At 30.4% G+C, this 18,025-nt stretch overlaps 1 protein-coding gene across 1 annotated transcript in view; it reads right to left on the bottom strand.

Moving 5' to 3' along the window:
* LOC128386278 (teneurin-a-like) overlaps positions 1-18,025 on the bottom strand; it is a 44,211-nt gene that overhangs the window by 8,187 nt on the left and 17,999 nt on the right. Inside the window, 3 exon segments of the mRNA XM_053345286.1 lie at positions 3,372-4,723; positions 8,878-9,515; positions 9,635-9,754. Coding sequence (XP_053201261.1) covers positions 3,372-4,723; positions 8,878-9,515; positions 9,635-9,754 — 2,110 coding nt within the window.

Raw genomic sequence — 18,025 nt, 5'->3', positions numbered from 1 at the left:
ATGTATTAATCTAATATTTAATTGAGATTCTCCTAGAAATCATTATTATTATCAATCAATTGGATATCTCATTAAGTTTCACTTTCATCAAGTATCATTAATTATATGATTCATCAAGATGTAACATAATCAATACTTTAATTGAAATAGTTTTACCTGCTTCATGATAAGTTTTTGCTGGATTATCGGGGAGATTAAGGAAACTTTCATCTTATTCATTTTCTTTTCACCATCATGAAGGAAATTTTTTTTCTCTTCCACCGAGTTCTGGTAATAATAATGACGATAATAATAATATTGAAACAGAAAATGATTACTTTCATTCAGTTACTTTTGTTACTAATTATTTCTCCCACTGAAGCCGTCAAATAGATTCAATAGATTAAGCTGATCATGGATGATTATGATTGAAACTGTGATTCCAATTTTCTCATGATTCCCAATGATTATGTTCATGATGATGAGAAACTTATGTCAATTAAGCTTTTCCCTTCAAATCACATTGGATTGATGATAGATTTTTATCTTCATTGACTTTGCTTGTTATCTTTAATGAAAGGAAAGTGAATATAAAGACTTTTCTTCCTTCATCATCTCTCTCTCTCTCTCTCTCTCTCTCTCTCTCTCTCTCTCTCTCTCTCTCTCTCTCTCTAATAATCTGATATTGAAAGCTTCACCTTCACAGTAATCATAATAAAAACCATGATGCTGAACATTATAAAGATAATACTAACTGGATATTTATTCTGGTTAACTGAAAAGGAAGTGAAAAGGTAATAGTAAAGAAAGAGGAAAATGAAGATGAAGATGAGACTGAGACTGAGAGGGAGAATGAGCTCAGATGAATTTCCTTTTCAAATAATCTTCTATCTCTCTCTCTCTCTCTCTAGTTCTTTCAATTGAAAGAAATACTATCGAACTCGTCTTCATCCTTCTTCTTATCCTGATCATCATCATCCATCGTCTATGAATGTAATGTAATGGAAATAAAGAGTAAGAACAACATGATAGAAACAATAAGAGAGAGAGAGAAGGAGAAAAATCAGAATCTGAGATAATCTCTTCAATCTGTGTATCTCTTACTTTCTCTGTTTAATGAATTTCTTTCCACTAAAAGTAAAGTGAAAATAAACAACAATTCATGATAAAAACTCTGGTAAAATATTATCGTTTCAATTGGAATAAAGAAGGTGAAAGAAAAATACAACAGAGAAAAAGATCAGATAACATTCAACAATCATGGAGGAAATTTCATTTTCTATTGTTATATCATTATTATTATCATATCATGTACTTTCTCAAAGTGCATGTTGGACTATTTGATTCTGTGGAGAAGAAGGAGAAAAAAACTATCATGATGGAATGGATATTATGGTGAATCAAATGATGGAATCAAAAAAGATCAATAGTATTTTGTTATTCAGTTGTTTAGAGATACGAACACATAAACATTAGAAATAGAAAAAGAAGAGAAAAAAAAATTCATTTCATCTTCTTCATTTTTTATCTTACTCAATCATCATGGTACCTGATCCATGATCATGTTATATAATATAAACTCAGAATGAGAACTTTTTTTCGGCCTTTATTCTCTGAAAATGTCTTCTGATGGACAATCTTGAGTTTCTCTATTAATTTCTATCGTTGGAATCAAATAACAAGTCAAACTGTTCCATTTACCAAGTTATTCAATTGTCATTTCTAATCAATTAATGATTGATTGAATAACTCATTTTAATTATCACAATAAAGATGAACTAAAGGAAACATAGAAAAGCTGATCAATCAATTGGAAACAATCAAAATAACAGAAACTAATTGTTGTTATTATGGGTTAACATTGGGTAATATCATTTTGTTGATAACTTAATTATCTTCATGTGCAATCAGAGAGAAATATGAAGTGAGAGAGTGAGAGTGAGAGTGAGAGATGAAGATGGAAAAGTAATATCATTATTATCATCATTTTCATCAATTGATAATCTACAATATATCATTATTAGAGTAACGGTAAATAAGCATCTTTAGGATATGTGACGTTATTATCTTTTCATCATGCTCATCATAAAAGATAATCATTATATTCACCTTGATAATATTACCTTAAACGTATTATTTGTTTACTTTTATCATTCATTTTCGTCTCATGTATCGATCATCATGATGAGAAAGAACAAAAAAAAAGACGAAAGAAAAGTTCTCTTACAAGTTCTTATCTCATGTGACACATCATTAGTGTTGGTAAGTTGATGCTCACCATCATCTTCCCTGAATCCATGAAAATTCATTCCTTTCTGAAATATGAAGCTTAAAGTGCCAAGTAAATTGCTTATATACTAGTATACGTAATGATAGTGATAAAAATTCAGATTATTCTGAATCATCAGAACTTTTTTTCTTCTTATTCTTTTCCCATTCCTATTTTTTTTTATTACTCTTCTTGTAGATAATATTTTGTGTACATATCAGTTCAATGTCAATTCACTTATATTATCAATTATAATCTGTTCCCAAGATTAGATTTAGCTTTATTTTCCTGGTTTATCCTTTTAATCAACATGATAATCTCATCATCAATATCTTTCTATGAGTAAACATCAACTTCCAATGAGTATATAAAGTTGAGTTTTCTTACCTACTCCCAGTAGGGAATCTCTCCTTTTCTGAAGAGCCTACGATTCTGATTATGTTTCTAGTTCTCTAGTTTTTTATATTCACTTATTTATCATCATTCACTTTTTTTTATCTCTTCATGGTAAAAGATTATTCTCACTTTCTCTTCTTTCTTTTTTCAGTCCTTCATCTTTATCTCTTCTCATTCACAAGTATCATCGTCATTATGAATATAAACACATATTCATGATCGTGATTGCCTGTGATTCTTGATCACCATCATCATAATAATAATGATAATCATGATGCCAATGACTCTCTCTTTCTCCCTCTTCATGAGAGATTTCAAATCACTCGGGAATTTAACTTGTATACACATTTTATTCAGAAAAAAATGTCAATCATATTCATAAATCATCTTTTTCTTTCATGGTACAAGAAAGGATAAAGATGAGAATAAGATAAAATTGAGAGAGAGAGAGAAAAAAAGATTGAAATTCATTCTCAAAGTTTTCATCCAACAATCATAGGAATTTATTTGAATAAATCAAGTCATCATGCATGATATCATGTTTACATGATGAAGAAAATGCTTCAAGATTTTTTATTTCTCTGTGATTCAATTCGAGGGCTCAATCAATTTCTGTTGAATTTTTCTTCTCGTCTTCAAATCTTATTCATGAATGTGACAAGAAACTTTTATCAGGTAGCTTGAAGATTGGTAATTTTGAAAGGATAAATTTGAATATTTTTCTTACCTGAGGTTGTATTGGTGATGAGTTTGATGGTGAAGACGATGATGGTTGTGGCAAGGAAAGAGGTGAGGGTATGGCACAAGTACAGTTATTTGCAGCAACATCTTTACAAGTCTCAATTTCACAGAAAGTTGAACCGATTGTACTTGCAATCGATTGTGATGCTAGCGAAGGGTCAAGTTTTCCTGAGAAGGCAAGATTACGCTTCGATTTATCCAGTCCCATGAAATGGGTGTAAACTCTGTCCTTGTTGATTAAATTGACAGTATTAGAACCATCTTTACCTATCGAGGCAACATATAAATCACCAGTTGAACTGAATCCAAATGTGATGATTACACTATCGGGAGGCTTTGTGGTTGAAGTTTCACCCAAAGAATGAGGTTTATTATCACAATAAGATGGACTTCCAATGACCACTAGAACCCGTCGATCAGGTGTTAATTGGAAAACCATTTGATCATCAAGGAAATAAAGTGACCCATCAATCGGATGAATAGCGATCTCAGTAGGCCAACGAAGTTTAACCTCATCAGCTGAAAGGCTTCCACCGCAAGGTATTGGTTTCCATTGGCGTTTTCGATGGTGATGATTATCACCGATAATCGTTGATATAATTCCTTTATAATTAACTATTCTAATTGCTGATCCATCGGCAAAATAAAGGCTACCATCAAGACCAAAGGCCATACCCTTAGGGAAAACTAATGATGCTTCAAGAGCCGATCCACCATCACCACAAGCGGTTGTATCACGAGGTAAACATCGAGCTCCTGAACCAACGAAAACATCATAATTTGATTCTGGATCATCAACACGATCAACTGTATGTACACGAAGTATTTGATGTCGCTCAGGGTCAGCGATATAAAGATGACCATCATAAGATGATAAATGAATATGATAATTGTAGGTTGTTGGAGTTACCGTTCCCCTTAGATTACCCGATTTATCCGAGTGTTTAAATATTGTATAAACATAACCATCGGGCTTGATTCGTCTAACCAGATTGGCATCACCAACATAAACTGACCCATCAGGACCTGAGGTCAAGGTTATTGGTGAGAGTAGTTTGTTTGTCTTTGCTTGACCCTCACAGTCTCGAGCTTTACAAATGACTGGACGAGGTTCACCTCGAGTACCGATAAGGGTTGATGCAACTCTAGACTGTTGCTTGAAAAATATTACAGATCCATCACCTTTTTGCAAGATTCCTTCATGATAATTGTATCTATGGTGAATATCAAGATTCCATGAAGCTAATTCAGATATTTCCATATCGAATCCTCTAATTTGAGTGGTCAGTGTACTCCAAATAATATGAGAACATGATTCATACTGATAACCAGCATAAACTATTGAATAGAGAAACAAATGAAAATATAAAGTCGAAAAACTTTCGTTAGAACTTTTTTTATTGAAAAAAAGACGAGTATATAAGTTATTTCGTTATCATGCTGAATAATAATAAGAAGTAATTTTTCAACTCTCGTTTCATGAACTTTGGTGGATGAAAAAAGAAAACAACTTGAGCTGAAATCGTTAAAATGACCAATGGTCAAATTATAACTCTAAGTGGAGAATCATTGAGTTAACCGATGGATTTGAACTCTAAAAATTGTAAATGTAAATATTCATTAGAATGAGTAATCACCAATGAATAATTCTGAGATTATGAAAGGAAAAATATCATCAGCATGGGTGTGGTTTTCTAGCATCATGTTTTTCAACTTTCAGCTAACAAGAAATACTTATAAATCATATTGTTGGAATCAGGTCAATAGTAAATCCCCAGGAAATGAACCATTGGAATGAATCATAAATGACTTTCTCATGTTTTCTATTATTTTTTCATGCACAGAATTTACATTCACATGGAGTGAATATTATTTTTTTCTTCTTCTTCCTTCTTATAATCTAAAAGAGACACATGAATATGATGGTCAATGGTCAAGAGAGAGTGAGAGAGAGAGAACCATTAAACTGACTATTCCACTTTCTCCATGTTCATTATCATGAAAGGTAAAAGGTGAAAAATGTAACCATCATCATTAAATATACGATAATGAAACACCGAGGAAATTACTCAGCATGATGAATCATATTCTAAGATGAATTATTCCAAGCTCTCCCTGAATGAATGAATGAGTTTAAACACCATGATAAAAGTAGCAACTTAAGATAATCATTCATTGGTTAGATTATATTTCATCATGTCATAAGTCACTGAATCAGAATCATTACTTTCAATTATTATGAATAATTAATACTCAACAATTATGATAATCTTAAATTTGTTTAACTTGGTTAATAATGTAATTAAGAGGAAAATGAAATCAACTCCTTGAAAATCATTTAATTCACTTTTCATTGATAATAAAAGTTCATTAATCGTCATTTTTGATTAGACTTTGATTCTGACTTTTTTTTTACTTCATGTTCACTATCACAGTTATGATCATAATGATAATTATCGTATCATTATGATGAAATGTAATATAATCAACGATTAATTTAATCATTATAAGTTTAATGATTCAAATGAATTACATGTACATAAGGAAAGAAAAAGTTCATTAAGAAGTAATTAAACTCGAGGGTTAATGTCATCATCAGGATAATCTTTAAGTCAGCTAATGGCCAACGCCCATTTCTCATGAAAATCTCATCAATATTTTGGAATCGATATCATGATTTAATCTAATGTTCCTCATTTACTATCGAACTTATTTCATTGAATTTGAAATTCTATTCTATTTGGAGTTAATCAAGTATGTTGCAGGGATTTAATGAATTTCAAGATATTCCCGATTAATCATTGAGCCTAATTTGGATTCTTGAAATTCCAATTATTGATAAATTGATGTAATCATTTTCTGCTGACAAGTAAATCATCATGATTTGAAATTTTTCCATGAGATATTCTCATTTTCTCCTTGATAAATAATTGAAAGTAAAAAATTCTGAGCCGATTGAAACATGAGAATCTAAATCTCTAACTTTTCCGTCTAAATATTATTTCAACAGATTTTCTTTTTCTGTTCTAGGATTTAGATTCCATGGGAAACAAAAAGTTCTGATTTCATGTTACCAATTTTTCAATCCTCAATCATGATTATCTCTCCACCCAATTCATTTGAACACACCACAGGTTGAGGTGGAAAAGTAAATTGTAAGATTAGTTGAAATGAGAATGAGAGAGAGAGAGAGAGAGAGAGAGAGAGAGAGAGAGATTCTTCTGAATTTTGTTCGTTTTTTATTCTTCTAGTTACTTCCTCAATTTCAGTTCATTTTATTTCCACAATCAGGGTAACATGAGGAAATAGAAAAAGGAAAAAAAGTGAAATCATCTCTTTTTATCCTTCCAAATAATCTCAGATTCTGTAGGTTGATATTATTATCTCAAGATGAAAACATGAATCAGAAAAAAGCAACACACCTCATGATGAACTTTTTTTTACTCCTCAGTTGATATTATTATTATTTCATGGAAAACAAGAAATATTTATATAACTTTTTTATTCAGTTGCAAGGATAAAAGATAATCCTTGATGCTGATTATTTTTACCATGTTCAGATTAATAGAGATGAAAGTTCAGTTTGATTCAGAAATTGACACAATGAATCAGTAAAATTCATTTTCTATTTATTTGTATTTAAAAAAAAGAGTTTTGATCAGAAAGGAAAAAATTGTCAAAATGGAAAAAATTTAAGACTTGAAAGAGAGAAAAAGAAAATAAAATTTCAATCTCATGGCTTCTTGTTCAGAACTTTATCTCTATCATATTTGCTTCATTTCATTCAGGGTAATGTCTTTATCTCATGATATTAAAGTTAGTTATTTCTCTGCTATGGGATAGAAGAAGATTCCAAATCACCATCACCAATCCTCATCATCATCATTTCATCTTAAATCTTTGACTTTATTCTGGTTCAAAGACATTGAAGATGTTTAATATCATCTCCCTCGCTCTCTCTCAATCTCTTTCTCACATTTCATTTCTATTCTGCTCATTTCTATACCCTGGAAATGATAATAATCAGAAAGTCAGGACAGAATCAATTCTGACTTTTTGTTTGTTGGAGAAGCAAAAAAAAAATAAATAGTTACTAAAGTAATAATCATAAAAATAACAATGAACAATGTTGGAGGAGGAGGAAGATGATGATGATGATGGTTTGGTGGTAGTCACGATGGGATCAGGAAGAGAAGATGAAAAATGATGATAGATAAGCAATCAAAAGTTATGTTTCAAGTCACAGAAAAATTGAGACATCATGTAGATATTGAACTAACCAGGGGAAAGTTCAAGATGACAATACAACTGATAACAAACTGATATTATTATTATTATAACTATAAAACCAAGAAACCAAAGGTTGGGGGATAAGAAAATGTTACTGAAACCTTGTTGAACTTTATCATGAGAAAACATGAAAGACGAGAAATGAATCAATATGAGTAAGTTTCTTTCATTCGCTCTTCTTTTCTCATGAAATGATCAAAGAATAAAAGAAACGTTCAACTTGAAATTGGAAGATAATGATTGGTATTAAACCATAGAAAATGGAGCCATATGAAATGGTGGTAAAATTTTGTTTCGAAATCAAAAATTCTGCTCAGAGAAAAACAGAAAACTCAAGAGAGAGAGAGAGAGAGAGAGAGATAAAAGAAGTCAATGTAATTTCTCATTAGCTTCCATCATGTTCTATCTCAAACATGGTGACATATTCAGTAATCTCTTTCTCTCGTAAATGAAAACTTTTGCTAGAAAAGAAAACATGATTAATATTACCACCAGCATGTGGAATCATTTCATTGTTCCAATTACAGGAAATTCTGAGAAATAACAACATATTAAGATAGAAAAGATAACACATCGGTAACAAGTCGACATTTCTATCAATACAACTGAGATTATCTTCAATTCTGATTCAAAACTAAAACCAATCATGAAAAAGGATCCATTTTATCATTTCAAATCTAAACTCAAAAAAATACACAAACTGTACTTAAAACTGATTAGAAACTGGAACGAATCATGATAAACAATAAGATCAAAAGTTCTGTGATAATCAAAAGGTAAATCAAAGCACTTATAACTGAGAAATCGGGTAAAATTGATTAAACCATGATGAAAAATTAAAGGAAATCATCATTATGATAAATATATCATGATGTTCATGATGAGTTGAAGTAAATATAAATGAAATCATCACCATGGAAAAGATATTGAGTTTTTTTCAATGAACTTTCGTTGATGATTTTTTTATTGATGAATTTGAATTATTTATTAAGAGTAATGAGAGGATAAAAAAGAGAGCAATAGATTAAATTGAATTGAGAGAGAGAGAGAGAGAGAGAGATTGAAAAAAAACTCATATATACGATTGGCTGATTGAGATTAATCAGAATCAATTCTAATGATCAGAGTGATGATGGTGATCGTTAAATCACATTGATCATCAATTGATGAGGATAAATTGTTAATGGTTTTTGTCCCCTTACCTCTTGCTGTTGTTAATCCATAGACTTTTTGTTTATATACATTTCTCTTGTTCCATGAGAAAGTGTATTTAATTGCTTTTTCAGCATCAAATACACGAGAGAAAAGGTTTCCCTCCAGAACAATTCGTAAATGAACAACTTTAAGGCTTCGAGGTATCGAATCTGGAGTTAATTGTAGGTTAATTGTGGCCAAATAACCTGGTGAAGATGATGATTGATAGACAAGTTTCAGGGAGGAACCCGGTATGGATAAGGTTTCCATAAGAACCTGAGATTCAGCTATAACTGCTGAAGATTGAGTACAACCACCTTCAGCATCAGGTTTAAGTGTTTGAAATAAAATTGGTTTCATTAAATTATATTCATGATCCCAGCAATGAGTTCTCAATGAACTTTGACTTCTATTTGATTCAATTGAACTTGAAATAATATCACCACTACCAACCACCAATGATGTTAAATCAGTGGATGAATGGTCACTCGAATAGGAATCATCTGAATGAGCAGACATTACAATTGGATTCTGAATGACGATAATCTCATTCCATGGAACCATAATTGTCCGTTTTATCGGATGAAATGGACTTCGTTGGAATTGAAGAGTCACCATGTTACCACCATTGACAAGAATATCAAACCTATTAAAGTGAATAATTCAAGAATTTATCATTATAGTTCCATAGTTATTACGATAAATGATCAAATGATCATGGTGATGGAGTAAAAAGTTCAGTATTAGTATTAATCGTTGACTCACCATCCATCAGGACGTGTCAGGGTAAATCCAAACTGTGGATCTGTTGCAACTGAGATTCGGATTCCGGTGAGTCCATTACCATCGGGAGTAATTACTTGTCCTCTTATTACAGAGACTCGACTGTTTAAGAAAATGAGGAGAAAAAAAATAATACAAAATGGATTAAGATTATAACCAGATTAAAGAATGAAAAAGAGAGAAAAAAAATATTCTAATCCAGGTTATTTGGCAGGGATAACATATAATGATGTCTAATGGTGTATTTGGGATTGGTGATAACACATAATCTACATGAAGGTTAACAAGCAAAAAAGGGATTAGTGATTAAGGAAAAAAATATGCGAAATAAACAAAATCAGGTAATGGATAATTTCTCATTAAGTTATCAAAGGATTAAGATGATTAGAAGAAGAGAAAAAAAGTTTCTTAGAAAATAATTTCTTTCTTTCTCTCTCCTTTTGGCCATCTCACTCTACTCCTTTCTCTCTCTCTCTCTTACTATCTACTCTCTCACTCACTCTCTCTCTCTACTCCCCCACTTCTTTTGGATTAATCGGATTAAGGGTAATCAGGATAATATTATTTTAAAGATAATAAATGATATTCAACAAGGAGTATATACAAAAAAACAATACGATAAGATTAACAGATGATTAATGTAATCATGAAAGTTTCTTGTTCGGTAATAATAATGACAATACGATTAGAATGGTGAATTTTAGGTTCATGATTAAAAAGGAAATAAAGGAGAACCTGCATTTAGGGCTGATTTTTGCCTATTGATGAAAATTTTTTTTGAAGACTTTTTTAGATAGAGAATCAAAAACTGAATGCAATGGTTTGTGTTAGAACTCTATATTGATAACAGTTTTCGAGAAAATCGCGAAAACTGATAAAATGTTCAAAGCCATTTACAGCGTCAAGCAGAGGTCATAAAATAAAATTCAAGTATATTCGGAATCCTCTCATCATGATCTTTTAAAATATCATATTGACTTGGACAAAATAATTACTCTAAAATACTACCTTCGTGATAAATATAACTTTAGATACAAAATGGCTAATAACTTTTGAGAATGTTACGACAACCTACATTACTTTTTCTAATGAAGAATGATGTGAACTTTCAAAAATCAATTTGATTATCTCTCGGTTTTGTTCATAATCCTGAAAACTATTGATAACTAATAAAATGAGGTTAATTCTTTCGGATGCCTTACGACAACCTACATTACTTTTTCTAATGAAGAATGATGAACTTTCAAAAATAAGATCAATTTGATTATCTCTCGGTTTTGTTCATAATCCTGGAAAAACTTATAAAAATAAAGTTCAACCGGCATTGAGTATGTAAACGACATTAGGACAAACGTGATTATCATTTTTTCAGGTGACCATTAATCGTACTAAGTCCATGCGTACACAAAATCGAATAAACAATCCGCACTATACCACCTACATTTCATAGTTTAGCAGTAACAAGAAAATTCGCTAGCTAAAAGTAATCACTCGTTTATTCGATTTTGTGTACGCATGGTCTTAGTACGATTAATGGTCACCTGAAAAAATGATAATCACGTTTGTCCTAATGTCGTTTACATACTCAATGCCGGTTGAACTTTATTTTTATAAGTTTTTCCAGGATTATGAACAAAACCGGAGAGATAATCAAATTCTGGTCTTATTTTTGGAAAGTTCACATCATTCTTCATTAGAAAAAAGTAAAGTAGGGTTGTCGTAAGGGGCATCCGAAAGAATTAACCTCATTTTTATTAGTTATCAATAGTTTTTCCAGGATTATGAACAAAACCGGAGAGATAATCAAATTCTGATCTTATTTTTGGAAAGTTCACATCATTCTTCATTAGAAAAAAGTAGTGTAGGGTTGTCGTAAGGGGCATCCGAAAGAATTAACTTCCGTTTCAATAGTTATTAATAGTTTTTCCAGGATTATGAACAAAACCGGAGAGATAATCAAATTCTGATCTTATTTTTGGAAAGTTCACATCATTCTTCATTAGAAAAAAGTAATGTAGGGTTGTCGTAAGGGGCATTCTCAAAAGTTATTAGCCATTTTGTATCTAAAGTTATATTTATCACGAAGGTAGTATTTTAGAGTAATTATTTTGTCCAAGTCAATATGATATTTTAAAAGATCATGATGAGAGGATTCCGAATATACTTGAATTTTTATTTTATGACCTCTGCTTGACGCTGTAAAATGGCTTTGAACATTTTATCAGTTTTTCGCGATTTTCTCGAAAACTGTTATCAATATAGAGTTCTAACACAAACCATTGCATTCAGTTTTTGATTCTCTATCTAAAAAAGTCTTCAAAAAAAATTTCTATTTTTCAGGCAGAATTGCAGGTTCTCCTTTAATTAATGAGAAAAGAATCAGAATTTTTTGGAGAAAAAAAATATTGAGAATTAATGTTTTTCCTTTACTTTATATCAAATGAAGAAAAAAAATTTCCAATAAATTTTAGGAATCGATAAGTTAGAAGGAAGAGAAAATGAGATCAATTTCATGATCAGAATTTTCTTTGCCTACTCTGAATTCTGGTCATTTTTTGATTGATAATGATTGGTGAATTTTTTACTATTTCACCAAGATTCAAATTGAGATAAAGCTCTGTGAACATGGATCATGAAAATATTGAGAAATAAAAAACTTGAATAGATGAAAATATTGAAAGTTGAGAGAAAATGTTGAGTTTTATTCAGCAAATTGTTTCAAAAATAAGAAAATGATTTACGATCAATTTGTTTGAGAAAAGAATAATTTTCCTTTACAGAACTTTCCATTCGTTTCTCCACCATGAACCAACAGAATGGAATAGAAGAAAAGACGAAAAAAAGAATATGAAAATACTCTAAGGTTTTCTGGCTCTCTTTCTCTCCTTAAATTCTGAATTACTCATGGAACTTATATCATGATAATGACTACTACTACTATCATGTCAAAAAGGAAGAAGAAGAAAAAAATTCCAATATAAATTGACCTTTTCATGAGATGAGAAAAAATGACCAACACATTCAAGACAAGAATAACAATTGAATAGGAAAAGATATGATATCATGATAGAATCAAGAATATACGATAATAAAGATGAAGATAATCTTTCTCCTTTTTCTTTCTTTTTTTCTTCATCATCAGCATCATTTTATCTTCCATTTTATAAACTGTACATTTACACAGATACAGAATAAAATGGATTACTATTAAACTTTGTTTCTTTTCCTTTTCCTTTTTATCTTTATCCTCTTCTCATCATTTTCATTGTTTCCATTGTTTTCTGGTTAGTTTTTCTTTTCCTTAAAAGGTAGACTGACATTGAGTATATTTCAGGAACAAGGTGAAAAATACTCTAATGAAAATGATGAGCAAAGAGAAAAGGAGGAAAAGTGTTTGACCAGAAAATGAAATCATCTGAATACAAACGTAGTATTTACAATGGTAGAAAAAAACAACAACAATAATAATAAAAGATTATATTGGAACCAGAATTTGCTGAATTTACCATTTCAACTTTTCCATTGTTATTGTTGGTCTATTAGAACTTTTCTCTCTCTCTCTCTGCATTGATCATCACATTCTTTTTGCTTCATCTTCATCATTGTTCTCACATCTGATCCATTTTCCTTCTCACTTTCTCTCTCTCTCTCTCACATTTCTCCATCTTCTCACTCACAGAATCCTCATCATCTTCATTTGATCCTCCTGAATTTTTGCAACACCAGCAGCAACAAATTCAGATTCTATTGTTTATTTGCTCGGTCAACCACAAAAGTCATTTCTAAATATGAATTATATATGATAACTCACAGAATTTGCAATAATATTGTTACTTTTAAACCAGATTAGAGTGAGAAGAGAAAAACTCTCTCATTTATCATAAATGACATTAAACTTTTGGTTTCGAAAAAGAATTTACAAAATTCTGACTAAGCAAATTCTCAATATAATAAAGGAATACAATGTTATGGTCTCAATATAATCCACAAAGAAAACTATTATAATAATCAGAGAAAAAGTTTTCAAACTTTTCCATAACCAATTGATGAAAAGATGATCATCATTATCATGATGAACTTGCAAATTGTTTTTTGAACAACATTTCACTTAGAATATGCTACTAATGAACTACCATATGATAGCAGAAAAATGAGATACATCAAATTAAGAGAATATTTCATTGGAGAATTTGGAGCAAAAATATTCCAAGAAAAAAATAGAAAGAGAGAGAGAAAAAAAAGTTCTAATGGAGAAATAATTACAATACTCGAAGAGTAGATTAAAAAAAGCAAGAGATATTCATCTAATATCATTATGCAAATGGATAAATGATTATGTTAATTCAGAAAAGGTGGAAAAGTGGGAAAAGTTATTGAATAAATTGCAAATCTCGAGAGTCTTTCATGAGAAACTGTTTAGCTCAAGAGAGATAATATTTAATATAATATAACAAGAAAATCAGTTATCACATCAATTGTATAGCATTTAATCATCTTTAAATCTGATGGACAATTAAATCTTTATTTTATCATGGAGGAAATCAATTCACTTCAACAGAATTGGTGTTAACAATCAGATATCTGATTGAAATGTTTTACCAATTAAAAGTGAAAACACTTTCATAGGCAATTCCATTCAAATCCTAATCCATCTTGATCATGATTATGTATTTGCATACAAAAACTTACTAATCACCCTGAATAAGATGTGATCATATTATCAAATAATTCATGGTTATATTATAATAGTTTATACTTTCATTGAATTGTTAATAATATAATTAGAAAATAATATGATTATCAAAGTGTATGATAGGGATATTGATAAGTTTAATACTAATAGTTGGTGATATTATTATTATTATTGGACTGATAGCAATTTGAGCAACGTGCAGAGTTTGTTTACTTTTTTTACCAGCGACAAATTGAATTGATTTTATCGATGATTATTATTAATATGAACAAGGGAGCGAGCGATCAACATGATCGCTAAGCTTATACAATATTGTTAGCTTCGTATATGCAAGGCTAAGCCCCACCATTTGCTATCTAAACTTCACGAATGCGTTCCTGGTTCCCATACGATCGTATGTCGCAGACCAGGTCGTTTCCGTGGACGTTTACGCGGCTATTTCTCTCTCTCTCTCTCTCTCTCTCTCTTTAAAATCATTTTTAACAACAATGCAACTGTTAAACAATACTAATATTTGAAGGATACGAAAAGAAGCAAAAGTCAAAAGAAAGAGAAGAAAGAAAATTTGAAAAATTTTAACTTTGACCTCGACCTTTACAACAATCGTTCTATTTTTTGTTGGTGCGGAATTTGAAAAGCTTTCGAATAAGGGTCTCGGTGTCTCTGTAGCACATCAGGTTCTTTCTCAATGTTTGCATCAAAAAACGTGAATCGTATTAATTGTGTGATTAGATATTAAATTGTGCTCCATCAAAAATTAATGAGACAATTATGATTTGCACACCGATAAATATATACGAAACCTTGTATACAGATATGAACACTTATTATTATGAGAAAAACAGCATTAAATTAGATGCAAATGTCTTTAAATCTAGAATGATTATCAGGGAAAACCATGATAATGGTATTAACTTGATATTCAGATGACAATTTATATCATTATGATAATGGATTCTGATCAAAGATAATTTATCTATTTTAATGCAGTTCATTAACTTTTGCATAATATTTTGTTTCGTTAATTTTTTTTTCTCCTTCTTTCCTTCATCTTCATCTTCCTGATTCATCTTCATGGTAAATTTTCAGTTATTCTGTTCACTTGACATCCACTTAAGGTTACATTATGCATCCTTGCACAAGAGATGTTGGTGTGGGTTAAAAGGGGAAAAGAGAGAGAGAGAGAGAGAGATAAAAAAGAAACTGATTCCAGCCTCTCTCACCCAATTCTCAGCATTATCTCTCATCTTCAATGATCCATGTATTTACCTATTGGATTCAGTTGTTCCATGATCTCTTTCCCCCTGTTCCCTTTCAGATAGATACAAGTTAAAATTCAATGGACAAGGGTCAGTTGACCGTGACTTTGATTAACATTAAGCTTGGACAATGTCCACACCAGATAACAAGTTATTTCATATATATATGTTATAATATTTATCTAAAGATGAAATTATATTAATCAATCTTTATCAATGATCAACATTTTCATCATCAATAGGAAATGATGATGACAATGTTGATAAAACTTTGGTCTGGGAGTTGGTTGATTGTCATTCCCTTGGTACGTATTGTTATTTAGATAAGAGATGAGGAAGAAAAAAAATGATTTTGGATTAGCAAATAAAGAGATGAGATTAAGTTTTTTTTGTAAAGCATTTTCTTCAGTTAATAAATTATATATTGTGTTTACAGAAGCATCAAAAATATTGATAAATAAACACTAATATCAAAAATAAAAGGGAGATACTTAAAGGTAAATCCTGAAAGTGAATACAGATGATGATGATTAGTGAAGGAAAAATATATTTATTGTATATTCAATATGATTTTTCATGTTGGATTAAACATCAACATCATTATCATCCTAATCTTTTACCATCAATGTTTATGTCTTAATGCATGTGAATGGGTTTTAGGCTTGGACACACTGTAGTTTTTTCTAGTGTGTGTGTCTCTCCTTTCACGCACTTTCAAATACAGTCACAGAGATAAATGCTGGTGATGACTCAAATCTCTATTTAATTGCATTCTCACATCTTCTTATCATGAATTCTATCCACTCAATATCTAAATTGGGAGGAGAGAGAGAGAGACGAGGAAAAGTTCATCACTTTCGTGGTCATCTTGAGTGTTATGTACACACATATATCTACATGTATGTGGACAGAGATGAATACAAACAGTTGAACTTAGAAATTGATTGGACACAGAGATCGATACAAATTGACGAGGAAAAGCATTTAGATATGTGTATTTAAATATTAACATCGACAAATATAAATGATTGAAATGGAAGGAAAAAAAAATATTCACTCTAATTCATTGAGATAATATTACGAACTGTTGATTTCGTGCTGACCAAAAGGAAATATGATAACATTTAATTCCAATATCACGCAATTAGAATCATTTTGAAACTATTATTGTATTAGGAGAGAGAGAAAAAAATAAAACTTCTAATCACAATTAGATCTCAAATGAATACAATACAAATTATCACAAGGAAATTGGTATTCATTGGTGATACAAATCGTTGAAATCATTAAAGTAAAGTAATCAAATGATGAAATTTGATTGTATCCATCATATTGATAAAATTATTGTTCCCATTAAAGTGATTGTTTATATGACAATTTTTACAGTTCCATGAATGAACACTTGAATTAAGATGTATTCATATTGATGATAATACTTGACAAAAGCGATATTATTATTGAGAGTTGAATGAAGCTCATCTAATTTGTTTATTGATTGTGTTTATCATAAAGTATCAACAATCAATAACTAAATTAAATCAAGAGTAACCCACTAGATTGTTTCAAGTGTATCTCCATTGAGATGTTAATACTTTATCTAAATAAATGGTAACCATATTTTATATATAAATATGAATGTTTGCCAATGTTGTCAAATTTAAATTCTCAATATTTCATTATAATCAGAAGTCTCTTGAAATCTATCATTGTGAATATCAATGTAATGGATAAAGTAGAGAAGGTAAAAAACAACTCAACGACAGGAAGAGACTGAGAGATGATAAGTTAATGGAAACGGAAACGGAATTGATAAGATTGGTTGAAGAAAAAAGTTTGCATGTAAAGTAACAATTTTTTTTTTCTTCTCTCTCAGTAGAAACAAAAATTGACCTTTTCAAAGATGTAAGAATAAGTTATGATGATCATTTCATGATGTTTTCCATTCAAGGTAAACAAATGACTTTTCATCGTTTATCTTTTCTGACAGATTAATTTTGAAACAATCATGTAATCATCACCCTGGGCTGAATGTTTCCATGAAAAATAATGATGATCGTGTCCTTTTGGCCTGTAAACTATTCATCACTTTTAGTATTAAGTAAACCTAAAGTATTAGAAAGAAGCAGAATGAAAAAAAAACTAACCTTCACTTTTTGCTTATTCTTGTTGTTTATTACATGTTGTCCACTATTCATTCAGACTGGTCAGCTAAAAATTGTGTAAATAAAAGATGTGACCAGTTTCATTTGGACAAATCTAAATGAATCAAGATTCTTGATTGTTATCATCATGATTGTTTAAATGGATTTCATGTTTCTCTCTCTCTCTCTCTCTCTCTCTCTCTCTCTCTCTCTCTCTCTCTCTCTCTCTCTCTCTCTCTCTCTCTGTCTCTCCTTTTTTTTACTTCTATCATGATCAATA

The sequence above is a fragment of the Panonychus citri genome, unplaced genomic scaffold (genome assembly GCF_014898815.1).
Source record: "Panonychus citri isolate SS breed McGregor unplaced genomic scaffold, ASM1489881v1 Contig00068, whole genome shotgun sequence".
Taxonomy (NCBI): domain Eukaryota; kingdom Metazoa; phylum Arthropoda; class Arachnida; order Trombidiformes; family Tetranychidae; genus Panonychus; species Panonychus citri.
Note: the sequence above shows the minus strand (reverse complement) of the source record. Positions and strands in the feature narration are given on the sequence as shown.